Genomic DNA, 26,750 nt, shown 5'->3' on the forward strand with positions numbered 1-26,750 from the left:
AGCACATGCCGAGGCCGTGTTTGGCGGACTGCGTTCCCGGACTGCCCGGATTACTCTACAGGGAAACCTCCATGCCTACCTAGGTAGCTTTGATCTATGTACTTGTACATACTTACGCGGAATCTATCTTTGATGCAACAGGCTGATCTTGTTCCTGACTATTGTTGTTCTACCTATATACATCGACTCGCTCAGTGTTTTTGATTCGATAAAGATGACATCTTACAAGAAGTTAGTCCGACAGTGGACAGGCTGTGAGGTTATCGGCCTAGCAGTCACATAGCTTGACAATCGCGAACTGTGGAACCGGAGGGCTGCCTTCTTGGGGGACGAGAATAAGGCATTTGGTTGACTCAACCGTGGTGTCTGCCCTGTCGAGGGTTTCTGGCAACCCTGGATCAAACAATCGTGTCACGAGAAAGCGTTGCTATCTTCCCTCGCCAGCCGGGATGATATAATACGAACCTATGATGAAATCTATCTGGATCAAAACTCAATTCGCTGGACCGTCCTGTTGCTCATGCTCCTGTTGTATCTCTTCTTGTAAGCCATATATAATATCCTTTCTACACCTGGAGCTCGATCCAGCACTTTTCTTCTTTTAATTCTGTCTGCAATATCTACAATATCATCGGTCTTCGTTCCTCATCCTCTCCCACAAATGTCGTTTACACTGCAGCGAACGCCGTTCAAGTTGCGGTCGTCGTTGCAAAAGACCGTCGTATCGCTTCCACTCCGCGCAACATACAGCTATTCCACAGCACGGACAGGAGCCACAACAGATCACATCCAGACCAAACTTCCGCCAACATTCGGTGGCAGAAATGCTCAGCGATTCCGTGAATTTAACCTGGAAGATCGTGTCATTGCCGTCACGGGAGGTGCAAGAGGCCTCGGCCTCTGCATGGCAGAAGCACTGATGGAGGCAGGTGCAAATGGTCAGTTGTACTCGTCCTGTCTTCAAAATGGCGCTGCTAACAATAGCCCCTGCCTGTATAGTCTGGTGTTTGGACCGTCTCGAATCCCCTGATCCTGAGTTTCAAGCCGCCAAAGACCGGGCAAAGAGCGAATACGGTGGGAGCATGAACTACAGGCGCATCGATGTCAGGGACGAGGCCCATGTCAACCGCGCTATGAGCGAGATTGCAAGCGGAGCACAACGACTCGACGGTATTATCTGTGCGGCGGGGATCAACAACATTCAGAGCGCCCTCGAATACTCCCAGGAGGCTTTAAATGAAATTATGCAGATCAACTACAACGGCGTCTTCAACTCGGCCACGGCGGCCGCCAGGCAGATGTTCCGCTACAAATGCCCCGGCTCCATCTTGCTTGTCGCCAGCATGAGCGGAGTCATCGCGAACAAGGGAATGACTTCGGCTGTGTACAACTCCTCCAAGGCCGCTGTCATCCAGCTGGCACGATCTCTCGCCATGGAATGGGGTCGACACGGCATCCGCGTCAACAGCCTCTGCCCGGGACACATCGTCACCCCAATGGTCGAACAGGTGTTTGAGAAGGCCCCGCAAGCCCGAGCCGTTTGGGAGGCGGAGAACATGCTGGGCCGGCTCGCGAGGCCAGAGGAGTTCCGCGGCATTGCCCTGTTTGCGCTCAGCGACGCAAGCTCGTTTATGACGGGAAGCACTCTCCTGATCGATGGCGGACATACCGCTTGGTAATTCATCAAACAAACAGAATACCTAATCTTATACCTTTTTTCCTCATGTTTTGGTGTCTTTATCGCAAGCGGGCAGGGCGTGTGCGGGCTAATATTATAATGAAAAGATTCCTTACACTACAGCGTTTTCTCCTGAGTCCTGTCTTTGAAGACTTGTCTTGCTTATTACTCTGATGACTTTTCCCTTGACACATGGAAACGAACCGGCTCTGTTATAGGAATAATGGCGTTGGTGGAAATCTTTTCTTTCGTTTAATCCCCGTCTATTTATTGATATATGTACATACGTCATACCTGCGCCAACCTGTACATATAGTTACCCTGTACCCCTAGGTACACCGTACACGATGCACGACTAATTTCTATTTCCGTGTATTATACTCTATATATCCATATTCCTACGTGATTCGACTATATGGAAGGGGTATTAATCTCAATTCAACCCGTCTTTCCATTTCAATTGAGAGATCAGTTGCAGAAAAAGCAGAAGGGGTATCTAACAGCCAGTCAAAGGTAACCTCAATGTCAGACAGTTAATTGCCCTTCCAGGCATTTAATTAATTTCAATGATATATGGACATGTTCACTCCCCACCATACTCGGGAAACGCAGAGCTCGGCTGGAAATACCGCGGATCAATACCACCATCATTCAAGCTTCCAAAATCCAGCTTCATCAGTAGCCGATCTACCCCTGCCGCTTTGCGGGGAATATACATGTTCGGGTCCCCGGCAGCAGCAGCAGAAGCGAAAGGCCCGTGCTGCCCTTGACTTGGGTGGTTGTTGTTGGTGGTTGTGGCTGTGGTGGTGGTCGACAGGTCAAACACCTTCCGTCCCTCACCGGAGCGACTGTCGTCGATATCCCGCAGGCGCGCTACGATCTCCTTGATGCCCGCCTCGACTTCCTCGCGCGCCTCTCGCAGGTCCTGCAGCAGTGATCGCTCTTCCTGAGCGTAGTCGGCGAGAGCATCAACCACGCCTTCATCCATCTCCAGATCGAGATTCCGCTGCACGGTCTCCAATCGAGAGACCAGTGCAATGAGGTGGTCTATGCTGGTGAGGAAGGAGCGGAGGGCGCTGGTGAAAGGGACCTCTGTTAGAAAGAGGTACTGGACCAAAGATGAGAGATAGCGGCGATGTGCCACAGTCAACGTTTCGGGATCATGCTGATGCTGCTGTGTGGATTGGCCCGTCGAAGGCCGCCAACTTCCCGTTAGCGCCGTATCTGCGGAAAGGATGCTCGTTGTCTCATGATGCTTCGATGCGTATGCCGTTCCAGGGCGCGAGGCTGACGCCGTTCCAGGACGTGAGACCGGACGTGAGACCGGACGGGAGACCGGACGGGAGGCAGGACGGGACATTGATCCTGAGCCCGGAGGCGTCCCTTCGAGCCACTGTCGGAAATGTTGCCAAGAGCCTTGGACCACTTCGCCCTGTAGGTAACCCCCGATCTCCGACAGGACGAAAATCGAGGCGCTCGCCGTCGCCCAGATCGGTCGCATTTGCACGGATCGAGCATTCTGTCTCTGCCGCTGTGATCGCAATCGGCTCTCGCCGCCTCGGGTATTACTCCGGGGCGGACCCCACGGGGATGGATGGTTGCGTCTCAGGGGGGTATGCTTCCAGAGATTACTCAGGCGAATTTGAGCCCGACGGATACCGAGAAGATAGGAGTGGATTATGGAATACACTGAGATATCCGACGGTGCTAGGAATAGATCGATCGGGGGTTGAACTCGCAAAGAAAGAGAGGTCGACGCAGGAAACAGGAGATCATCGAAGGAGACGCTGGAGATTTCAGCAATCAAGTTGGTGCCCGCAACGTCTCGAGAAGGAGTCATTCCCTTCTTGTTATTGTTGATGGATAAATGCAGCAATTCGCGAGCGAGGTCTAATTCCTCATCAACCTCCTCCTCATTTTGGAGAGAATAAAGTTCGGTCCAGGTCTGTGCTAAAGCTGCCATCACCTCCCCTTCTTTGATCACGAGACCGTCCAACCCGCCAGACTTGTCTCTACGGGATGGTTCGGGTCTCCTTTGTCGGGCTTGGACTCGCAAGTCCGCATGGGAGACCAGTGCCATAGCGAATTCGCCCCGTCCCAGAAGGAGGAAATCATGGATCAGAGATAAGACCTCGAGAATCTTCGGCAGAGGCAGAAGCTTCGATAATGCGGTTTGTGATAGTGAATGTCTTATTGCAGTCACAGCATTCGACAGAGCCGCAGTTGAGATCGGCGATTTCAGAGACGACAGGTGATGAATGTGATCACTCTCCAGCGTTATCCCTGTAATCGAGCTTGCTGAGGTATCGATCGCAGAACGGTTTCGACGCCCTCTGATGTGGTTCAGAGACTTTCCGATGAAAAGAATCGAAGACGCCGTGGCTGGGGAAACAAATTTGGGTAAAAGATCCACGTTCATGACAAAATCTATAACCCCCCGAGAGGAAGCACCCTCGTCGTCATCGTCCCCGTTGGGGTCGATTGCTTGAATGAAAAAGTCATCTTTGCCGAACGTGGGCAAGTCTCCATATAGTAGCCACATCGACAATTGTCTCATCCAGGCAGTCTCAGCAGCCTTGACTAGCTGTAGTGCGATTTCCTCGAGATCAAGATAGCCCGTCTGTGACTCGGCGCGAAGGTAATCGATGAGGCGGGCGCCACTGCACATCCCTGGTGTCCCATCGGCGGCCGACTCTGGCTGCATGAACCGTGCCACCTCCCACAGCCATTCTAACCTTCGCGTCCAAGGCGCAAACTCGGACACAATCGTCGACAAGGGAACAATCCCATAGCCACCCACGTAGGCGCTGTCCTTGCCCAGCACGGCCTTCTCCACCTCCAGGATCTTCTTCTGAAATCTGCCCAGATGTTCCGTCGAGATGGCAGTCGACACGGCACGACAGATCGTCGAAGGATGAGAAGAGGATATTCGGGAGGTATGGGCGCGCAAAAGGGCATGCAGACGACTCAGGCGAGCGAGCGATGCCAGGAGGGCCTTCTCCGGGGGTGACAGCAGCGGAAACGACTCTGGAGTAGTAGGGCCAGCTGCGGCCACCTCAGGATCAAGCAGAGGCGACGGCTGGCCGGACAGGGAGAGAAGGATCTCGTGCAGCATTCTGTCTCCCACCTGTCGCCATCTATCGCCAGTATCTCGCAAGTGTTGGTTTGCGCGATCGTCAATTCTGGACTGGCGTGGGTATGAACAGCGGCGGTAGGTAGCACTCGACGTTGCCGGATTAGGGACTAGTGCACGTAGTAGATTAGGTATCTATACGTTCAGATCATAAAACAGCATGCATATCACGTGTTGAATTGATCAATCTTCCTTGACGATTCGGAGTCACGCACATGCGTGGTCGTGTTTACGCGATCCGCGGAGATCGTATCGGAGCGGGTCCAGGGCCTCTGGGCCAATCCTCTATGTAACCTGGAGACTTACATCCGTTGATCTAACCTTAGGCATCAGATGATATTATTAATGAGCTTCAAGGAAGTACATGCATTAGTGGAAAGAATCTTTCCTCTAGTCAATGTTGCCTGCTGTGTTGGAGGATTCTGCCTGGGCGGGGGACCTTGACAGGATGGATGCCTGAGGCGTTCAGCGGGGCTGACTCCTCGCATCCAATCAGCAGCGTCTATCTGCTGAGTCAGCGGGCATAGAGTGTGTCCCTCTCTTACGTAGAGGTCGACAGCCAGACAGCCACTCGACGTCCCTCTCCTCTCGCTCTCTGTCACGGCCTCATATACCTGACCTGTCCTGTTGTTTCTCCATCAAATCTTTCTTTCTCTGATTTCTACTATCTGTGCATCAAGTGGTTGACGCCCCTCCGGTCGACCAACTTGCCTTTCTCGCGCGATCGCTGTTTACTCAGCAGTTGAACTAGACCATTCCATCCCCCTCTCTCGGGTTCTAACGAAACGAGCTCCAGAGACCGCCAACGCTGTATCAGAAAGTCTTGCGACAAGCAAGACTTTCATTCGCAGTTCTTCACCATTCACTCCCACGCTGATATTCGTGAAACTGCGAAGCCGGGAAAGCGCAAGGCCTCCGGGGACTTAGTAGTTCGGCCAGAGAAGAAGATCATGACTGTATGTGATTCCTAATAGATTGAGCAATCTTCCATTTCTCTTCCCAGAGCACCCTGTAAAAAGACCCCCTTCAGCCAGTCTACGGAACTAACTCTTTACTAGGACGGCAAGATGCAACTTGACAACCCACAGGAAACTGTGGAGTTGATTAAGCAAGGAGAGATCGATGAATCGCTATACAGTCGCCAACTGTACGTTCTTCCCTACTACTACACCCATGAAAATGTCAGTGACTGACTTCTCTTTAGCTATGTCCTCGGACATGAGGCCATGAAGCGCATGGGCTCGTCCAACGTCCTGGTCGTCGGACTGAAAGGCCTGGGTGTTGAGATTGGTGAGTACTGCCAGCTGCTTGATACCGTGGTTTGACAACCTAACACTTTTCCAGCCAAAAACATTGCCCTCGCCGGCGTCAAGTCGCTCACTCTGTTTGACCCCGCTCCTGTCGCCATCTCCGATCTCTCTTCGCAATTCTTCCTCCAGCCACAGGACGTGGGCAAGCGCCGCGCAGATGTGACGGCTCCCCGGGTCGCAGAGCTGAACTCATATGTACCCGTCACCGTTTTCGAACACGACAGTCTGACTGCAGATCTTTCTCGGCTGAAGCGATTCCAAGTGGTCGTCCTCACCAACACGCCGCTGAAGGATCAACTCGTGATCGCAGACTACTGTCACGAGAATGGAATCTATATCGTCATTACAGACACCTTTGGTCTTTTTGGATACCTCTTCAATGATTTTGGAAAGAACTTTACGGTTGGCGACACGACAGGCGAGGAGCCGGTCAGCGGCATCGTTGCGGATATCGACGAGACTGGCCTGGTGTCCGCCTTGGATGAGAGCAGACACGGCTTGGAAGATGGCGACTACGTCACTTTCACGGAGGTCAAAGGCATGGAGGGACTCAACAACAGCGACCCTCGCAAGGTGACGGTCAAAGGCCCTTACACGTTCTCGATTGGGGATGTCTCTGGTCTAGGCAAGTACCAAGGGGGTGGTCTTTTCCACCAGGTGAAGATGCCCAAGTTCATTGATTTCCAGCCGCTCCGGAAGCAGCTCAAGAAACCTGAGTTCTTGGTATCCGACTTTGCCAAGTTCGACCGACCTCGGCAACTGCACATTGGCGTCCAGGCTCTTCATCACTTTGCCGAGGCTCACGATGGACAATTCCCTCGCCCTCACCATGAGGCTGATGCCGAGGAGGTTCTCAAGATTGCCAAGGATCTTGCCGCACAAGGCGAGGAGAAAGTTGAGCTGGATGATAAACTCATCAAGGAGCTCAGCTACCAGGCTCGGGGAGATCTCAACCCCCTGGCCGCATTCTTTGGTGGTCTGGCGGCTCAGGAAGTCCTGAAGAGCGTTTCTGGGAAGTTTAACCCCGTCGTTCAATGGCTCTACTTCGACTCGCTCGAGTCGTTGCCGGAGTCTGTTACTCGTTCGGAGGAGACCTGCAAGCCCCTTGGCACTCGTTATGACGGTCAGATTGCGGTCTTTGGAAAGGACTTCCAGGAGAAGATCGCCAACGTCAATCAATTCCTGGTTGGCGCGGGAGCCATCGGCTGTGAGATGCTGAAGAACTGGGCCATGATCGGTCTCGGAACTGGACCCAAGGGTAAGATCCGCGTAACCGACATGGACCAGATTGAGAAGAGCAATCTCAACCGGCAGTTCCTTTTCCGCAGCAAGGATGTTGGCAAGCTCAAGAGTGACTGCGCCTCTGCTGCGGTCCAGGCCATGAACCCAGAGCTGAACGGAAAGATCGTCACCCTCCGGGATCGGGTTGGACCGGATACGGAGGATATCTTCAACGAGAAATTCTGGGAAGAGCTTGATGTGGTGACGAACGCTCTGGACAACGTTGATGCGAGAACCTATGTTGACCGGCGCTGTGTCTTCTTCCGGAAGCCATTGCTGGAGAGTGGAACGTTAGGTACCAAGGGCAACACGCAGGTCATCCTGCCTTACGTGACGGAGTCGTACTCGAGCTCTCAGGATCCTCCGGAGAAGTCCTTCCCTATGTGTACCTTGAAGAGCTTCCCCAACCGCATCGAGCACACCATTGCCTGGGCACGAGATCTGTTCCAGACGTACTTCGTTGGTCCCCCGGAAGCCGTCAATATGTATCTCTCCCAGCCCAACTACATTGAGCAGACACTCAAGCAGGCTGGCAATGAGAAACAGACTCTGGAACACCTTCGGGATTTCCTCGTGACCGACAAGCCGCTCAGCTTCGACGACTGTATCGTGTGGGCTCGCAACCAGTTCGAGGCCCAGTTCAACAATGCGATTCAGCAGCTCCTGTACAACTTCCCCCGTGATTCCAAGACCTCTACTGGCCAACCTTTCTGGTCTGGTCCCAAGCGGGCGCCTACGCCTCTCAAATTCGATAGCTCGAACCCGACTCACCTAGGATTTATCATCGCCGCGGCCAATCTCCACGCTTACAACTACGGAATCAAAGCGCCTACCCTGGACAAGGAGTACTATCGGAAAGTGGTCGACAACATGATCATTCCCGAGTTTACCCCGAGTGCCAACGTCAAGATTCAGGCGGATGAAAACGAGCCTGATCCAAACGCTCAGCCATCGGGGACGTCTTTCGATGACAACGAGGAAATCCAGCGCCTCGTGGCGTCTCTGCCTTCACCGAAATCCTTGGCCGGTTTCCGTCTGAACCCTGTAGAGTTTGAGAAGGACGACGACACTAACTTCCACATTGACTTCATCACGGCGGCCAGCAACCTGCGCGCGGAGAACTACGACATTCCGCAGGCCGATCGGCACAAGACCAAATTCATTGCCGGCAAGATTATCCCGGCCATTGCGACCACGACGGCTCTTGTCACTGGTCTCGTCATTCTTGAACTGTACAAGATCGTCGACGGCAAGAAGAACATTGAGAAGTACAAGAACGGTTTCGTCAATCTGGCGTTGCCGTTCTTCGGCTTCAGCGAGCCCATTGCTAGTCCCAAGGGCAAGTATCTTGGCAAGAAGGGCGAGGTGACGATTGACAAGCTGTGGGATCGCTTCGAGGTGGATGACATCCCGCTGCAGGACTTCCTGAAGTACTTCTCCGATCTCGGCCTGGAGGTGACCATGGTCAGTTCGGGAGTCAGCTTGCTGTATGCCAGCTTCTACCCGCCGTCGAAGCTTAAGGATCGGTTGCCTTTGCGGTATGTCCAGTCTATCCCTGACATATATTCTTTTCTTTATTCCTGAGAGTCTTGCTGACAATGCTACAGGATGAGCCAGCTGGTCGAGCACATCAGTAAGAAGCCGATCCCGGAGCATCAGAAGAACGTAATCTTCGAGGTCACTGCGGAGGACCAGACGGAGGAAGACGTGGAGATTCCATACGTGATGGTGAAGCTGAGGAAGTAAGCCAGTGTACTGACATGGCGGAAGATATTGGATGCCTGGATCGGGCACGATCTACTCCGTATAAGTGAGACATAGAATCCTTACGATTGTCGCTTGTCGCTTTTATCTGGCGGTGATGGAGCTATGTAGAATAAATACCTAATGAAGGAGGCAATGTTGGATCGTTTATGAATTAGTAGATTTGGAATATCCTGTGCTGGCCTGATTTGACACCCCGCAGTTTTGATAATCCGCGGTAAGCACGGACGTCGCCAATCAGCGACGTCATCGGTCCCCGCGTCTGGGCCAGAGTTCTATTAAAAGAGAGCACCAGCTCATGATTTACTTACTATATTCTATCTTGCTATTGATCTTTGATCAATTCCATGTCTTTAGCCTTACTTCGATCGAAGTCGGTTTTTGGTCATTTATCAAGGTCCCAGAGAATTACAACTACCTACCCCGCGATAATCCTCGCTGCAAAAACCAAAACCATGTCGGTGCGTACAGTACATGCAGTAGCGCCATTGTTTTTTTTTATATGTTTGATTTTTTTTTTGTAGAACTGTGGACCAATGTCATTGTGGACTTCCATAGCAGACCGGCAACGACCAGAAAATCACCGACTGGGTGCATCCGAATGACAAGTCGGGCGAGTTCAAGCGCGGCCAGTCCGTGTTCCGGAACTGGATCTCTAGAGAGCCTGGCGCGGAGTTTCCTCCGGAGAAGGGAAGGTATCATCTTTATGTGTCGTATGCGTGTCCGTGGGGTAAGTCAGTCAGACACATCGTCTTTTCATATGACTTGGGATAGTAGGCGTATATTCAGCTAGCTAATACGGGATTCTAACACAGCACACCGAACGTTGATCACGCGGAAGCTCAAGGGTTTGGAGGATATTATCCCCGTCACGTGTGTGCATTGGCATATGGAAGAGAAGGGTTAGTGGATTCCACTTCTGCACTGCGATCCTTTAGAAGTGAAGTCCTTGCTGAATTCGCTGGTTGTATCCAGGCTGGCGATTCGTCACGCCTGATGAGCAACTCCCCGGAGAGGACGTCAGGCCTGATCCGGTGCATCCGACCTTCACCCATCTCCGCGACATCTACTTCTTCGTCGATCCGGAGTACAAGGGGCGCTTCACGGTGCCGACGCTGTACGATACGAAGACGCATCGGATCGTCAGCAATGAGGTCAGTGAAATGACAACGTCAACTATGATCGTCCCGCTGATATAGAGGAATATATCTGTAGAGCTCCGAAATCATCCGCATGTTCTACTACGAATTCGACGACCTCCTCCCGGAGAAATACCGCCAGGTGGACCTCTTCCCGGAACACCTGCGCAAAGAAATCGAAGCGACCAACGAATGGACCTACGACGCGGTCAACAACGGGGTGTACAAATCGGGCTTTGCCACGACGCAGGAAGCCTACGAGCGGGCGGTGCACGCGCTCTTCGCCGCGCTGGACCGGATCGAGGCGCATCTCGCCGCGCGACAGGCCAACGACAACCAGCTGTACTACTTCGGCTCCAGCATCACGGAGGCGGATATCAGGCTGTACACGACCATCGTCCGCTTCGACGTCGTGTATGTGCAGCACTTCAAGACGAACCTCCGCGATATCCGCTCCGGGTATCCGGCCATCCATCGCTGGCTGCGTCACCTCTACTGGGACATTCCGGCCTTCCACGACACGACGCAGTTCGAGCATATCAAGAAGCACTACACCAAGAGCCATAAGCAGATCAATCCTTTTTCGATCACGCCTGTTGGGCCGGTGCCGGATATTTTGCCTAAGGATGAAGAGGTCAATGCTGTGGCTGCCAGGAAATAAGAATGGAATTGTTGATTTAGCTGGGTTTAGGTTGTTGAATAGTATATATAATTTGTCCAGTAATTGTTACAAGGTTCGAGAAATTTATGTATCTTTTATTGTACCAGTTTACATCGCCAACAAGCAAAGTAGATGGGAATTTGAAAAAAAAAAAAGAAGTCATCTTCTTCATCGCACGGAAAGATATCTAGATAAGACAGTAGTAGACAGTACTAGAAATCTAATATCACAATTGCCATGTATCTATCTATCTATCCAGGTAGGTACCTAGCTATCAAACAAAACGTAGTTAGTATTTCCAGTAAGTTAACTAGTTTAGTTTAGTTATTCATCATCTGTCCAAAAATTCAAAAACTCCACATGCTGGATCTATCCATCAATTCCACGATTCACCACCCATCGATTCGATTGGATTCGATTCATCCTTCACAGGCACACACAATACCAAAAAAAAAAAAAAGACGCCTCTGCCATGCATGCCATGTATGTAGGTAATATGTATGTAATGTGCAGTGATGCAGGAACAGCGAAAAAACAGCAATAGCGACAAAAAATGGTACAGATCTCTCCGTTGCATGTATGATGGAGAGAAAATAATAACAACAGAATAACAAACAATCAAGTAAGCAAGCAGACAATGGATGATAGTAGAACAGAAAAAGAATTTCAGGTACAAAGGTACAGTACAGGTTGAGAACAGAACAGAACAAAAAAAAAAAAATAGGTCAGGGATATGGACACAAGCATAATAATAATCAATGGCAAAAATGACAACGGTGACGTTTCCCTGAAAACGGTCTTTTTCTGGTATGGGGTATCTTTTATTGGAAAAAAAACCAGCAAAACCGTATTCTTCGAACAGAATAGAACAATGAAAGCAAATGGGAAAGGCTGCTGACGCTGACTCCGCTGATTGATGCGATGTGGCTAACCAGAAAATAGATCAGATCACCAACCAAATTTAGGCTGGGATTGCGCAGGTTGATACCTGTTTGCAACCTTCAAAAATAGCGGTCTTCAAAAGTGAGGTACAGTACAAGGGACGAAATAAGTATCAGACGAAATGAGTATCAACTGTTCATTTCAATCCGAGTGCCCTTTTGGCATTTTCGTAGACCACGTAGCTAATGGATACGGCTGGGGCGACTTTCAGCAAATTCGGTGTGAGTCCCTTGTAGAACCCACGCACGCCTTCTGCGCGGATGGTCTTGCGTGCCACGTCGACAATGCCATCATATGTGGGTGGATGCAGGATGGTGCCTTGGGCTTGCATTCGCGTCCGCAGGACATTCAGTGGATAGACGACGGAGGCGCTCAGAGCACCACTGAATGCACCAATAGCTCCTGTCGTGAAGTTGCTCAGAGGCACGTCATCCTCATGGCATCGGCTCGCCCGAGCCTTGCGGGCGAGAAGCTTGGACTTCAGATATTCGAACGTCGAAAGGTCGATCGCAGCATAAGGGAACACGCCAACCAGGCCGAGCGGCAGGCCCCGGAAGAAAGTAAATATGCCGTTGGTCTGCCACATCTTCTTGGCCGTAGCGGCAATAAGCTGGTTGCCTTTGAGGCCTCCTTCGACTGTCTCACACTGCATTCGACTGGTATCATGTGAGCAATTAACTCATTATAGCAGGGGAAAGACCACGACTTACAATTTGAGGGTGTCGAGAGGATACACAAAACACCTGGCGACTCGTCAGCCAATTAATTGAGATAGAGGAAGAATAACATACTGTGATACCATGCCACCAAGCCCGCCGGACAAGAACTGTGACGTCGGTCGAAGCTGCTTCGAATCATTGTGTCCTTCAAGTCGAGCAAAAGCACGTTTTGAAGCCTATAGTCATCAGAAAGAGCGTTTCAACAGAAGCCACAATGTGTCCTACCTCGTACGCGCCAAATTTGATCGCGGACTCGGGCATGATCTTCACGACGTTCAACCCATTTCCTAAGACGGATTATCAGCTTGATCTTTGTCTCAGTATCTGACGCTTCACAAACCTGCAAAAAGACTTCGAATCCCACCAGCTCGCCACAACTCCTTGGTGGCCTCCACGAGCGTTCTAAACCCCCCTCGAATGGCTTGCAGCGGGGCTCCCTCCTTAGCCGCATGGACAGCCTTGTTCCTGACACCAGTCTGGGCGATGAGATAGACTTTCAGACGGTCTAGGGGCGCGGTGGCTGTCCGAGAGACGGCGCCGGCAATCCCACCAGCAAGGAAGTAACCTAAGTGAGGGGTGTTTTCCGTCAACTTCTGTCCATAATAGCGGAACGACATCCAGATGGCTACAGTCCGGGGGAGAGGAAGCCACTCCAGCTCGATGTCACCATCAAACGAAACCAAATCGATTTCAGAGGCTGGTTCAACATTCGACGCCCCGCCAGGATGTGCCAGAGCAGCAGTCGTGGCTCTCCAGACGGGGACTTGGAACAGATTGTAGAGAAAGCTCCTTACGGCCAGGAGAAGATTGATAAGAAGCGGGACGCCTGTACCTAAACCCTGCAGAGTTTCATTGATATCGACATCTCCTTCCGGGTTTAGATTTCCCGTGGCCGAGTAGTATGAGAGGACGGTACGCAGATTGGGCGAGTCCGCGGGCAGGAAGAGCAGAAAATCCCTTCGGAGCATTGGTCAGTCGGCCACGGGGTCATTCAATAGGCCCCCATTGAGAGAGAGTCCGATGTCATACCTCCATTCACTGTAGCTGATCACCCCGTCATTGTTCGCCATCGTCCTGAAGAATTCGTCGAGCGTGGCATTCGAAACAGTGACTCCAGCACGGGCAAATGCCTCCTTCAGCTCGTTTTTATCGATTTCCCCGTTATGGTTATGGTCAATCGACTCGAAGAGCGCCCACAATGCCTTATCGGCGTGGTCGACAAACCGACGGAATTCTGACAATGGATTAGGCTTGAGGACGGAAATCAGAAGACGTCTCTCTAACTTACCGCCGTATTGTATCCGTCCATCGCCATTGGTATCTACCGCTTGGAATACATTTTGGAGCATCGGGTCGGCGTTTTTTAGGGCTGAAAACAAAAAATGGTCATGTCAGCGGACAGGGAGAGGGGCACGAGAGGCGTGCTGCTCACGATGGTCCATCTTTTTCAGCCCCTTCTTCAGGCCATTGAAATCCACCTGGCCTTCCCCACGAGCATCCAAGACCTCCCACAGCTTATCGACCCTGCGGTCACGTTCAGCGGGGGACTCGCGGGGTCCCATCTCGAACGCAGGAAAATTGTTATCGGGCGGCGATCATTCTTTTGCTTTTGCTTTTTTTCTGAGGACGGAGGAGGTGGGTAGGGATTTGCGTTGGAAGAGACACCTCCGTTGGGACTGGGAGAGAATGGCCGTAGTAGTGGAATTGTGCATCAGGCAGTGTCGAGAAGTTGCAAGATAATCAATGACATGCATGAATGGTTGGGGAATGCTGCAATGCGGAGTTGCAATTCCCTAGGGTAGATCTCCTTCGGCATCTCTCGCTCTTACGCCATTTCGTCGGGCCGGCACGGAGAACCCAGAAAAAAGGACCGAGGGTTGCAGCCCTACCTTTCCTGTTTGGGGAGGTCTCCTGACTCCCGCCGGTCAGCAATCAATCCGCGTGTCCTTATCAGTTTGATACATCTCGACAAACCTGCAACCCTGTGGATGCTACTTTGGGAGATTATTTTCCTGTTTTCTACGGGGGATTTGTTCTTCTTTTTTTTTTCTTTGATGGTGTATGAGATCCTCTTCGCCATCGCTTGATCCAGACGCGGATCGGAAAGAATATATATATATTCCGCTACATATCAATGTCCTCTAGAACAGGACTCTGTCTCTACCAATGCATCATCTCATCGACACGCCCTCTATGATGTGAAGCTCCAGTCTTTTCTGCAGCGACAAATCACCAACATGGCAGCCAACTTCTGGGCGTCGACTCAACGGCGATACTGGCTGTTCACAAGGGAACGGCTGGCAGAGATCCGAGAGAATCTCATGGAGAGAGACAAGCTGGCCTATCAGCAATTTCCCCTGCCGGATTTGAGGCTGCTCAACATCTATTTCAACCAACGTCAGCTCTCTCCCCTGCGTCTGATGAATCGCAATGACTTGGCCACCGCTAACTGGCTCCGACAGAACTGACAAAGCTGGGCAAACGAATGTCGACCCGACAACAGGCACTGGCCACGGCCCAGGTCTACGTGAAGCGATTTTACACCAAGGTCGAACTACGGCAAACCAATCCGTATCTTGTTCTCACCACGGCTTTTTATCTTGCCTGCAAGATGGAAGAGTGCCCTCAGCATATACGATTCGTCGTCAGCGAGGCACGAGGCCTCTGGCCCGGTATGGCAACGCGCATCCAGTTTTACTAGTGCTTTTTATGGCTAATACACGGGAGCAGACTTCATCACCAATGAGGTTTCCAAACTGGGCGAGTGTGAATTTTCTCTGATCTCGGAAATGAGCTCCCAGCTGATTGTCCATCATCCTTACCGGACTCTCTCGGAGCTGCAGCCAGAATTGGGGCTGACCTCGGACGAAGTGGCGCTTGCGTGGTCTGTCATCAACGACCACTACCTCACCGATCTGCCACTCTTGTATCCGCCGCATGTCATTGCGGTGATGGCGATCCTCATCGCCGTAGTTTTTAAGCCCAGTCAGACCAACTTCCACGGCACGGGGCCACCGGCGTTTGCCGGTGCACTCCGGGAGGGCGGTGTCGCGAGTGCTTTTGCGGCGTTGGGGGGCGACAAGAACGGGGCAACACAGACCCCGAGGATCCAGAAGATCATCAATTGGCTGGCGGAGAGTGAGGTCGATATCAAAGCGGTCATCGAGTGCACTCAGGAGTTGGTGTCACTGTACGAGGTGTGGGAGCAGTACAGCGAGAAACACTGCAAGGAACTCATTGGGAGGATGGTGAAGAGCAAGAATTTGGATAAATGAGTAGTCGTTCTACAGCAAGAAGAACATTAGGGGCAGCCGAAGGGGAAAACAATAAGAGAGAGAGATACGAATGTGAAAAGGTGAGCTTCTACTCAGAGAGATGAAGATATATAATCCATCCAAGCCGGTACCTAAGCAGGTCAGGTTATTGTTTTGATCCACATCCGAATCATTGAACTATAGACCTGTATATACGAGCATTTTATCATATAAAAAAGGCAAAAAGGCAAGCAATCTCTGAGGAGACATCATCATGGCACCCATTAATATCATGTGCATTGTGTAGTGTAAATTCTTGTAGTTCTGCAGATACGCGAGCGTGATGAGCAGGACTCGTCTGCCATGCTACTGGTAGTGACGCTATGTCATCGGACTGCAAGGCATGCCCAACGGCCCACCAGCGGCACCACGTTATTATTTTCAAGTCCTTTTGGAATGTACAGTACAGAGTACACATACATTACTTAATGTATGTTATTGTATGTCCCACAGCACAGACTACAGACGATGAACGGTGGGTCTATCAACTCTCCAAAGCGTGGATCAATCGATCGATCGAAGATCATATCAACGCTCAGGCTAGAAGCGGTATTCCATAGTCCGTACAACTTACAAGTAGGGTATGGATGAGAGTAAGCACGGATTGTCTAGTATGGCCATATATTGGATCGCCAGTAAGCCTGCCCATATACCGTCTCATCTGTATCATATGTACGGACTACTCCGTAGGATCACCTCCAACGAGTCAGTCAGTCATATCGACATCCAATTCAATCGTCTTTGTGCGTCTGATGGCTTGATCATGATCCTGATCTTGAAAGAGCGGTGACGAAAGCTCCTAATCCAATCCAATCCCTCAGCAGACCTACATAAACTTCCAACTTGGAGGCAAGGCGCCTGGGGGCCGGGACGGGAAGCTCGGTTCTGGCGGTGATCCAGGAGAAAAAAATTCCGCAGACCGCGTGAGACACATTAGCCCAGACACCTATGCATGTCAGTCAAATTATGCCCTTAGATCCTGGAATTCGTTTTTTTTTTGCCTTGTTAAAGATGCATGCGATCCTATACGGAGCGATTTGGGTGGATATCGACTCATCGAGATGACGGTGCTCCGTGCCTGCCTAACTGGGTGCCTGAGTGGAGCGGCTTGGTTTCAATTCCTTGCAGTAGGCAGCGGGGGGATGTGACCCAACCAATGCATTGTCCTCTAACATATCGTGATAGATCCAGATGCTCCGTACGAAACGATCCTGGTGATCGTGGAGGATTACTCTGTAGGGAGCACCTCGACCGCTGCGAGCAACAGCTCCAGCCTCGTGGAGAAGGGGGTGGCTGGGTATGATTAATAATTACGAGAGGCAGGTCGAACCGTGTTGGACGTGAGAATCTCCAGATTCTGCCAGGTCAGCTGGCAAGGGTCTCGGCCAATCCTGCCGTCCTTCAGACTCCTCCTTCTCTGGGAAAAGGGTGAGCGAGTGCCAGGGACTGGTCTAAGCCCTGCTGGCCAGGCACGATGGCGGGGCAGCAGCTGCCGCCTGCAGGTGTGGTGATCGCTTGCCAAACACGGACGAGCAGGTGGCCGTCGAAGGCCGTAGAAAGTTAGAAACCCGGCAGACTTCCGCTCATTGGCTGCAGCTGCTCCACCGTCAACACTTGGAAACACGATGACTCTCGGAGGAATGCAGAAAAATAACCAAAGTGATTGGAAGGGATCGAGACCCCGACTGCTCCTTTGCAAGCATTCCAGTGCCGTTCGATCTTGCTATCTGATTTCTACTCGTTCCTGCCTTGGAGTATACAAAGTACAGTACATCCAGAGTAGTTATATGGAGTAAATAATAATAATTTACTGTCAAAACACAAGAGTACGGCCAGCAAATTAGATCAACACAGGCGCAGGTACACGGAGTACCTACAGGGTGCTGTACGGAGTAATACCTGCCCAGGATCTTTCGGGTTGAAACCATGCATGCAGCAGGCCTAAAGTAACGGGCATCAGCAGTCGGCAGGTCTACTGCTCGACTTCGGAGTTTGACTGTATGAAATCCCACTAACATTGCCGATGTTTGATTACCTGCAAGTCAAATATTCGCATATAATATCCCGTCCGGAGGATATGGCTACGAGTTTTGTGGTGTACGGAGTACGTACCTGGTTAGGAGCTTGCTGCTAAAGATTCCATTCTTAATTTCTGGGGGGCCAGGCTAGCCGTGCTGTGCCAGCGCAGCAGCCACTTCTCGACTGGCTGCACGCGGATGGTCGACGTCATGTCCTCCGCCAGCAGCCGCCGCCAGCTCCTTCAGTGCAGCAGGATTGGGTGCTGACAATACCAAACTCCACCGCATGTGGAGCATGATCAAAGATCATTGGACATCCGTGCGTTCAGCTTGACTAGTGGCAAGCTGGTGTCTCGACCGCAACTGGTCCAGCTGCACGCCCGGCCAGGCTGTACCGTCGCTGATTGGTCGTGCAATCATACCCATGGGACGCTGTGACGGTAACAATACAGCCGCTCTGCGGTGAAAACCCGCCGACACAAAGAGATTTCCTGTAATCTGAATCGGAGAACGGTACCGCCCTTGCGCTTCGATCCCCACTCCACGGACGGGCCCCTCCCTGTCGCCTGTCGCCTCTCGCCGTCGGGCTCCCTCACCATGCTCTCTTTCCTTCTTCTCCCCAACCCGGCCTCTTCTATCCTCTCCGTCCCGCCATCGATTATTTTCCCATCCCGCACAACCCGCCTCAACACTGTCACTGCCACTGTATTTTCCACAATTCCTCTTTGATCTTCTCTTCTTCTCCCTCCATTCTCTTTCACCCGTATCTTCTTGTTATATATACCTTTTTCCAAACGCCTCTTACCTTCTGCCAACCTCTTCCGCTCACTGTCTTCTTCTCTTTTGTATGACTTTGGGTCTAACCTCCGCTTCGTTCTGTAACTGTATCTGATCAAGAACATCTTTTTTTTTCCCCCACCAACAAATCACCATGTCGGCGTACTTCTACCAGCAACAGCAACAACAGCAGCACCATGCGGTGCCAACCACGCACCTGCCAGCAACCAACCATCATGGCGGCCGCTCTCGGAGGGGTCCTCGCATGGCTTCCCAAAACGCTCAACGGCAATTCCGCGGTGTCAAGAGCATGAGAGAACTGGCTGAAGCTCCCACGGTGACGGCGTTCCGACTGCGCTTTGAGGCGGGCCGATCGTTTGATTTGGATGACGACCTCGAGTTCTGCCCGAATCTGCTCACAGAGGACGACGTACGTTCATCCCAACCTGAATCCCAGCGTTCTCGCACCCGTAGAGCTACCCCTACGGGATATGGGTGTAACTTGTTGGCGTCAAGACGGCAATGCTGACAGATTGTTCGCAGTTGCACTCCATCCATTCATCCGCCTCGGATCGGTCGTCCCTGTCCAGCGGATCTCCTGATTCGTCTCCTCTTCAGCACCAGATCCAACCCGCGCAACAAGTCACCCCAACCATCTCTCTTTCTCCCGGCTCGACCACCTCATACGTCAACAATTTCGCCTTCAACAGTAATTTTAATCAAATGAACTTTCAGCAGCCGGCTGCTACCCGTGCAAGGAAAGTCATTCCGATCGTCAACCCGCAGACTGGCGTGACCCTGACCAGCCCGCCCACCTCAATCTCTCCCGGCATGATGCAGAATGGCCAGCGTCGGTGGTGATTGCGGCTTGTCCAGAGTCGTGCAAGTGCCAAACGGTCTCCTTTCCATAGGCATGCCTTGTGTTAAGTTTCTCCTGCTGTCGCCTGCGCCATCTGTATCATCCCGGGGGTTATTTTTTTTTCTTCCTTTTCCGGCAGGTTTTAAATCACGACGACTCACTCGATCTCCGGTTTGAATCTCGGTCTCGACGAGTCCTCGCACGTTTTTTTCTTATACGACAACTTCGAAAAGGAACACCCATGAAAATAATGTGTCTGTACATATTGTTCTTCGATGACGACAATTTCTCCTTTTTCTGTTCTTTCTAGACCCCGGCGATGGTTCTTGCAGTGCGACACGAAAAACTTTCCTTGATTTGTCAGCGACGGCGCATGCGTTATCGATTCTTGCATCTAACCTTCTTGGACACTTGATATCATCTTTTTTTCTGGTCTTTATTTTTCGGATCAGGGGGGGAAAATACCAAAAATCTTTTCGGCCTGGTGCATGACTCGCTGCCACGGTGTATAGAAAGCGCAGCGACTTTTGCTTTCCACAGCGCATGCCTCTTGTGTCTGGAGTTCCCGTCTTTGGTTTTCTTGGCGATTTGGGCTTGATATGTGTGGGATGTCAATTTCTACGATGTTGTTTTGAAATATCCTCTTTTAAATCACTGGGTTGTGCGTCTGGGGCGGGATGGCTTTGCTTGTGATTTGCTTGGGATCTAGACGGCGGAAACGATACATGTCTGCATTGCTGGGTTGTCTTATCTTGTCTTGATATCTGGGCAACGAACCAGGCCCTCGTTTGTCTTCTATTCATGTTTTCTATTTTCGTATATCCTTTTTGTTTCTTGTGGTTTTGGTGAAAACGGTTGGGGTTGGGGGGAGCTACTGACCACCGGTCACGTGGTTATTCGGTTTGAATGGTTCTATGAAAGTGTGGAATGTGGAGTTCACCGTTTCGGGTTGAGCCATATACCGAATATTAAAATCGCTTCTTGTTCATCAATATACCAGCTGTATTCATCCGTTTCGACGTGCTGAGACGTTGTATTGCATGGTTGGACTCGTATCTGCATCCTCTCGTTCCGTTCTTGTTGATAACTCTTCTGGCCTGACAGTTTGTATTATCGTGTTAGACCGGGAGACATAAAATTGGCTGTCTTATTTCTTCTGAACAACTGCTTCTCACGTCACCGAGATTAAACGGAAGACAGGGTTGTTGGCATCTGTAGACGTTCTTGCTTGCGGTATGGCGTCGGCAGCATCCACTTTGGATAATGAGCAGACATATCATATATATATCTATTTTCGTATTTTCTGACATCCTGTCAATATTAAATAAATAAATCGAGGTGGTTGCTCAAAGGTCAGTGAGCAACAGACGCACTTCGTCGCCGTGACGTCATCACCATCTATGTACCCTCTCGACCAATCAGTGTGGTCGGGTTGACAAGCACCAGCTACAGCTGTACAAATTACGACAGTTACTCTGTGGGGAGTTGTGCCCTCTGATCTTGATAAATGTTGTTATCTGTCCTTTCTCAAGTCGACAGGATAGCATCTCCTCAGTTGATTGACCCTGGCGGGTATATATCGTGGTGTTTGTTCATCTAGACCAGTTGCTTTATATTATACATAAGGTGAGCGAGTGCCCAGCTTGACTATCGCTTGACACAGTGGATATGAAATGAGTGTCCCTACTGTGATAGATCATTCGAACGCACCTCTCTGATTCTGTATCTTCCATTTATTACGCTATAGGTTCTCTTCTTGAACCTGGACTGATACACTAGTAAACGGCTAACAGTAACAGCTCCTCGGAAACCATCAGAAGAGCTTCCTTCCGCATATATACGATTTTTTTCCTCTCTCCCCTTTTTTTTCGTGATATATACCTGCCATCTGATATCACCATGCTCGGGTTCACATCTTCCCTCCGAACGGCCGCCGCTACGCGCGCGCCTGTCGTCCGATCCGGACTGATGATGACCGGTTCCCTCCGTCCTGTCTCTGCGTCAGGATTCCACAGTTCATCTGCGCGGTTGTCGTTGAAGGAGAGTGATAGGAGTGAGTTTTTCCCTCTCCTGTCAACCTTTATTCTCGAATATCCTATCGCGATAGAACAGAACAGAACAGATCCCATTCCTTAATATGAAATAGAATGGAAAAGAACGATAGCTAATGAGAGCATCAAACAGACCGCGACGACCTAGAAAAAGAATACGAAGCCTCGAAGGAAGAGAACCTGCGCAGCGTGAAAGAGGGCAAGGCGAAATGGAAGCAGGAGCTTGCTAGTAACAGTGAGGCGAATGTATATACATATCCACACATATACATATTCCTGTCCGTTCTGGTTGACTATGTACTAACCACTGCTATTGCTGTTATTTTTTGCAGGTCAAAGCCGATCGAGGCGAGACGGATACAAGTCAGGAGTATTTCAATGAGTTGGAGAAGAAGGCGGTTAAGCAGGTTGATGCTAGCAAACAGATTGGATGATTGATTTCGATCGACCTGATCGATGAATTCAATCCTGTGATAATGATGGCATGTCATATCCATACTATTTGTTATTTTATTTCCTTTTTTTTTGGCCCTTTCTCCCTTTCTCGCCTTCTGGGTTAGGCTCCATCTTGGCTGGATGAATTGAATTGAATGTACAGTTCAGTGCATACATTAATGGATATTCTCTACCTACCTATCTACCTATCTATCTGTTTAGATGGCAGCCACCCTATTATGGAATTGATTGATTGATCGATGATCAGCTCACCTACCTACACCCCATTCTCGATCAATCAGTCGATCAATCAATCGATCAATCGATTCAGTCGAGAGTGTCGAGCAACTTAGGTACCTAATAATACCATCCATCATCCATCATCGCTGGAATGGATGGAATAGTAATAATATAATACAATATGATGGAATCGAAAGGAAATATCAAATTATAAGACCATATTAACTGACCTGACTTAACACAACAAATAAGACAACAATGTGGGATATCAAGGAGCGCCATGATGGATATGATATTGTCTTTGCATGATCTAATCTGCATGATACGATTCGAATCAAGAGTACCCGTCCGTCAACAACAAACAAGTCACCACCGTCACCGCCCCTCAGAACCAGAACGCCGGAAATAATCAACCAGTAGCCAGCCAAGCCAAAACGTTGCAGCATATCATAACCAGGGTGTATAAACAATATATAGGTATAGCTCACGTAAAGAAAAGGGGTAGTGTAAGAGACAGACAAAAGCCAACTTCACCGGAAAACAACTCGCAGAGTGACATGACGTGACGTGAAATCAAGAAAAGTTCGAAGGAATGAATGAAATGACGTCTAGTCTATCTGTCGACTGACTGACTGCTATTTCAAGATCACGATCAGAATCACCAACACGATGATCAACCCGATGATCGTCATCAAACTCCAGTTGTCGCCCGCTCTCCGCCGGATCCTGTCGAGTCGCCGTCGGGCCCCGTCCAGCCGCGCGGCATGGCGGTCAACATGTGCGTCGACGTCGTCCAGCAGGGCGATCTGCCCCTCGAGCTCGTCGCCGATCTGGATGCTCAGCTGGTGCTGACGGCCGATCGATTCGCCCAGCCGGTCGAGCTGGGCGTCCTGCTCCCGCAGGATCTGGGCGTGGTGCTCGTGGATCTGCTGGTTGCTGAGGCTGGACGGGTCTCGCGGCGGCGAGGGCGAGTCGCGGTAGGGCTGGAACAGTGCCGCGCGGTTAGCATCGTAGTCCTCTTCATCCGGTGCAGTGTCTGTGAAGCGCACCGATTTGGAGGCCGGATGCTGCGGCACGGGATGCTGGAGCGACGGCGTTGGGCCCCGGGTTGCGTTTGCGAAGTCGGGCCCCAGCGCGGGATCATTGGGCGTCTTGGTGGCATCGCTGGGCGCGTCTTTGCTGTAGAACTGCGACGACAGGTCTTCGTACTGCGTGCGCAGGTTGGTGACTTGGTCCTTCAGATCGGCGGCCGCCTGGCTGTCGTTGGCGGCCTCGAGACGGGCCTGCTCCGCCTCGACGGCCTCGATGCCCTCGCGCAGGGAGTCCAGGGACCGCGAGATCTCTCCATCCTGGGTGTTTGGTTCGAGATTCAGCGAGATGGCCCGTTGTCGCTCCAGCAGAGAGAGCTTGATGTGGTCTGCAAGGAGGAAGAGCTGCGATGGATTCGTCGTCATTGCTGATCGTCAGGAATGAACTCGATCGGAGATCTCGACGGATGGGACGGCGTGGCAACGGAGCGCAGCGGGTCTGCCGAAGAATGCGCAAAATTCAGAAGAAGCAGATGCAGCAGCACGCCGACTGGACCATGGAAGATCGATCGGATCTCTGCCAGAGAGACTGGATCGGAGGTGCGGGCGTCAGTTCTGAAACCAGGCCGGCAGCAGGCTCCGAGAGTGTGGCACAAGGTCCCCTGTGGCGGCGAGAATGTGGAGAGCGATGATGGATGGAATGCCAGCTCCAGATGGACGAGATCTGGAGATGGACGAGAGGAAGAGTTGATTAGTTGGAGTTGGCAGATGGTGAAGGTGCTGGGGGCTCGATCCGGCCATCCGCGGGATCGACCGCCGACACGAGTTCCGGCCCCTCTTTACTAACTTAATTGCATCGCGAACTAGAACCGAACCTAGGTCGGTGGATTGATGCACGGAGTTAGTTCAATCATCATATCTCGACAATCGACATCGACATCGACATCAACATACATCCCCTTCTGGACACAGATACATCGGGAATGTGCAGGCGATCGGCAGCGTTCGTTTCAGCCACCGACAGTGCTTCCAATCAGCGCCCGGCCTTCGCTGAGTGCAACCACGCGCAGTGAGCTATCGTTTCAGCTACTTGCTCAGAAGGGGAACTGGGAAAGACATACTCTTTAGGAAGGAGAATATTTATAGGCTGGTTTTGTCGCGGTTGCCATGAATCTCAACGAGCTGCTCAACATGGATCCCGATCGCGGGGTCGAGGAGCCCGTCGACCTGCGGGCGCTCGACTACGTTTCCAGCTACGACGAGCATCTGATGTGTCCCATCTGCCACTGTCCCTTCATCCGGCCCGTTCGATTGCAGTGCGACCATGTCTTCTGCCAGAAATGCCTCAACTCCGCCATCACCTCCGTCGCCGCGGGCCCAGAAGACTTCCCCTGTCCGACCTGTCGCGCCCCCACCAAGGACATCTTCATTAACGTCCCGCGCCTGTTGATCAACATGTGCGATGATGTCCGCGTGCGCTGTCCGTTCTCGGGCGAGGGATGCAAGGAAATCCTGCCCCGGGGACACGTTCAGTCTCATGTCGACAAGTACTGCGAATACAAGCTGCTGGATTGTCCGAGTCCGACCTGCACGAAAAAGACCCGGAAGAAGAATATGGGTTCGGAGCGTCGATGCATGCATACGCTCTTCCGATGCGAGGACTGCGAGGAGGATGTGATGGAGCAGGATTTAGAAGTATGTCTGATCTTGTCAAGTCAGTTGAGCCGGAACTAAACAGACACAGGAGCATCGAAAGGAGCTCTGCCCAAGTCTACGAACGACATGCCCGGACTGCGAGGCCTTGGTCTTCCGCAACGCCCTGGCGGAGCACATCAACACCTGTCCGGAGGCCATCCACCCGTGTCAAGCGTCCAAGTACGGATGTAGTGCCAAACTCAAGCGGGCTGAGCTCACGGTCCACGAACGGAGCTGCCCGTTGATCATGATAGGACCGTACATCGAGGCCCAGAACTCGCGCATCGACGCGCTCGATATGACGATTCGCCAGCTGAGGCAGCGAAACGAGATCCTCGAGGACGGGCTCGCCAATATCCGATCCACCTTGGTTGAATCCGCTCGATTTCTTCAGGACAGTCGAGACGGTCGACGAAGCTCCCCGGGACGGGGCCGAAGTCGGACGCGGTCGTCTTCTCGGACACGGGCGTCGGACTCGGCGGTTGACCGGTCATCGAACCTGTCGTCGTCGAATGCAATGACCTATCTGCTGTCCCTGCACGAGTCGCTTCGGGAGGAAGTGTCTCAGCTGTCGGTGGCGATTACGGATCTGGACGCCCGCGCCAGCATGGCGATCATGAACGAGAGTCTCCGCCTGAAGGAAGATATGGCGCACACGAACGCGGCGGTCAACAGTATCCGAATGCAGATCCACTGGCTGATGAATCCGCGTCTGCACCAAGGCCGGGCTGGTTCTGCAGGAGATGGCAGGACAGGCACGCCGACTGCAGGACTGCGTACTGCGAGCTCGGGACCGAGCACGGCCGGTCCCGCGACGACGACGGGCAGGTTGACTCCTCGCCGGCTCAGCGATAGTGGGCGAGAGGGGACGAAGCTTTAACTTTACGCCTCTGAGTTGCTTTTATTTTCTTACGATTACTCGAAGTAATACCACTTGACGCAGACTGGGACTGCGCTGGAACCAGACAGGGAATGATTTAGGCAAGAATATTACATTACATATTACTACGTCTTGATAACCTGCACCTCGACTGAATAGGACGACGTCGACCGGTAGCTAGGAGTTGGACCGTGCTATGATAGCTGTTTATATTATTGTTACTATTATACCCCCTCTGTTAGTTAGTTACTTGCTTGTTGTCAACCTTCATTTTGTTTTGGTCTGGTCTTCTGGAGGACAGGCAGACTGATTGACGGATGATCTACTATTTTTTGTATCATACCTACCTGAGTAATGATATGGTGTTAATCAATTTCTGAATGAATGATAATGAAGTTCCTACCTATGTACATACATGCCTACGGTTAACGAAATGGACTGAACCACTGACCTAGAATTCTAGATAATCGATGTTTGCTCCTTTTATATTTTTTCAATTTTTTTTTTCAATTTTTTTTTAAAAAAAGGGAGAGAGATTAATACTTACATGTCATATTATGTACTTATGGTTATGAGTTTTTTTGTTCCGAATAAGATGTTCATGATAAATTGTTCTCCATTCACTTGTTCCTGCTTCCTCCGAGAGTGAAAGAGACAGAGACAGGAGACCGACTATATTACATTACATGCACATACATGTAGTACAAAATGTGGAGAGGAATAGCAGCAAAAGTAGCGGCTTATCTGGGCAGCTATGCCATATATATTCCTTATCTCGTTTCGAGTTAAAGAAAGTCGTTGTTGATGCTCTTGTCATGTCATGATG

The 26,750-nt window shown here is 51.2% G+C and overlaps 10 protein-coding genes across 10 annotated transcripts; 7 read left to right on the top strand and 3 right to left on the bottom strand.

Annotated features, from left to right (window-relative positions):
* Positions 1–661: 661 nt before the first annotated feature.
* VTN77DRAFT_242 (uncharacterized protein) lies at positions 662–1,679 on the top strand (the record flags this gene model as incomplete). Its single annotated transcript, XM_069418257.1, has 2 exons — positions 662–938; positions 1,000–1,679. 2 exons carry the CDS (start codon positions 662–664, stop codon positions 1,677–1,679), a joined length of 957 nt encoding a protein of 318 aa, XP_069282605.1.
* Positions 1,680–2,261: 582 nt separating this feature from the next.
* On the bottom strand, positions 2,262–4,793 carry VTN77DRAFT_243 (uncharacterized protein; the record flags this gene model as incomplete). The annotated part of the gene is made up of 1 exon (XM_069418268.1): positions 2,262–4,793. One exon carries the CDS (start codon positions 4,791–4,793, stop codon positions 2,262–2,264), a length of 2,532 nt encoding a protein of 843 aa, XP_069282606.1.
* Positions 4,794–5,761: 968 nt separating this feature from the next.
* On the top strand, positions 5,762–9,148 carry VTN77DRAFT_244 (uncharacterized protein; the record flags this gene model as incomplete). The annotated part of the gene is made up of 5 exons (XM_069418279.1): positions 5,762–5,767; positions 5,870–5,958; positions 6,016–6,101; positions 6,156–8,940; positions 9,010–9,148. 5 exons carry the CDS (start codon positions 5,762–5,764, stop codon positions 9,146–9,148), a joined length of 3,105 nt encoding a protein of 1,034 aa, XP_069282607.1.
* Positions 9,149–9,621: 473 nt separating this feature from the next.
* VTN77DRAFT_245 (uncharacterized protein) lies at positions 9,622–10,966 on the top strand (the record flags this gene model as incomplete). The annotated part of the gene is made up of 5 exons (XM_069418290.1): positions 9,622–9,627; positions 9,728–9,896; positions 9,982–10,068; positions 10,142–10,320; positions 10,382–10,966. The coding sequence occupies 5 exons, from the start codon at positions 9,622–9,624 to the stop codon at positions 10,964–10,966; spliced, it is 1,026 nt and encodes a 341-aa protein (XP_069282608.1).
* A 1,078-nt stretch (positions 10,967–12,044) lies between these two features.
* VTN77DRAFT_246 (uncharacterized protein) lies at positions 12,045–14,189 on the bottom strand (the record flags this gene model as incomplete). The annotated part of the gene is made up of 8 exons (XM_069418301.1): positions 12,045–12,564; positions 12,619–12,651; positions 12,700–12,803; positions 12,853–12,914; positions 12,968–13,584; positions 13,657–13,861; positions 13,916–13,996; positions 14,060–14,189. 8 exons carry the CDS (start codon positions 14,187–14,189, stop codon positions 12,045–12,047), a joined length of 1,752 nt encoding a protein of 583 aa, XP_069282609.1.
* A 675-nt stretch (positions 14,190–14,864) lies between these two features.
* VTN77DRAFT_247 (uncharacterized protein) lies at positions 14,865–15,902 on the top strand (the record flags this gene model as incomplete). Its single annotated transcript, XM_069418312.1, has 3 exons — positions 14,865–15,024; positions 15,090–15,299; positions 15,358–15,902. The coding sequence occupies 3 exons, from the start codon at positions 14,865–14,867 to the stop codon at positions 15,900–15,902; spliced, it is 915 nt and encodes a 304-aa protein (XP_069282610.1).
* A 2,988-nt stretch (positions 15,903–18,890) lies between these two features.
* Positions 18,891–19,597, top strand: VTN77DRAFT_248 (uncharacterized protein; the record flags this gene model as incomplete). The annotated part of the gene is made up of 2 exons (XM_069418323.1): positions 18,891–19,166; positions 19,280–19,597. The coding sequence occupies 2 exons, from the start codon at positions 18,891–18,893 to the stop codon at positions 19,595–19,597; spliced, it is 594 nt and encodes a 197-aa protein (XP_069282611.1).
* Positions 19,598–21,494: 1,897 nt separating this feature from the next.
* Positions 21,495–22,080, top strand: VTN77DRAFT_249 (uncharacterized protein; the record flags this gene model as incomplete). The annotated part of the gene is made up of 3 exons (XM_069418334.1): positions 21,495–21,648; positions 21,780–21,892; positions 21,979–22,080. The coding sequence occupies 3 exons, from the start codon at positions 21,495–21,497 to the stop codon at positions 22,078–22,080; spliced, it is 369 nt and encodes a 122-aa protein (XP_069282612.1).
* An 876-nt stretch (positions 22,081–22,956) lies between these two features.
* VTN77DRAFT_250 (uncharacterized protein) lies at positions 22,957–23,775 on the bottom strand (the record flags this gene model as incomplete). Its single annotated transcript, XM_069418346.1, has 1 exon — positions 22,957–23,775. The coding sequence occupies one exon, from the start codon at positions 23,773–23,775 to the stop codon at positions 22,957–22,959; it is 819 nt and encodes a 272-aa protein (XP_069282613.1).
* A 741-nt stretch (positions 23,776–24,516) lies between these two features.
* Positions 24,517–25,924, top strand: VTN77DRAFT_251 (uncharacterized protein; the record flags this gene model as incomplete). Its single annotated transcript, XM_069418357.1, has 2 exons — positions 24,517–25,044; positions 25,094–25,924. The coding sequence occupies 2 exons, from the start codon at positions 24,517–24,519 to the stop codon at positions 25,922–25,924; spliced, it is 1,359 nt and encodes a 452-aa protein (XP_069282614.1).
* Positions 25,925–26,750: the final 826 nt, after the last annotated feature.

Source organism: Rasamsonia byssochlamydoides (genome assembly GCF_041956645.1).
Source record: "Rasamsonia byssochlamydoides strain NRRL 3658 unplaced genomic scaffold VTN77scaffold_1, whole genome shotgun sequence".
In the NCBI taxonomy this organism is placed as follows: Eukaryota; Fungi; Ascomycota; class Eurotiomycetes; order Eurotiales; family Trichocomaceae; genus Rasamsonia; species Rasamsonia byssochlamydoides.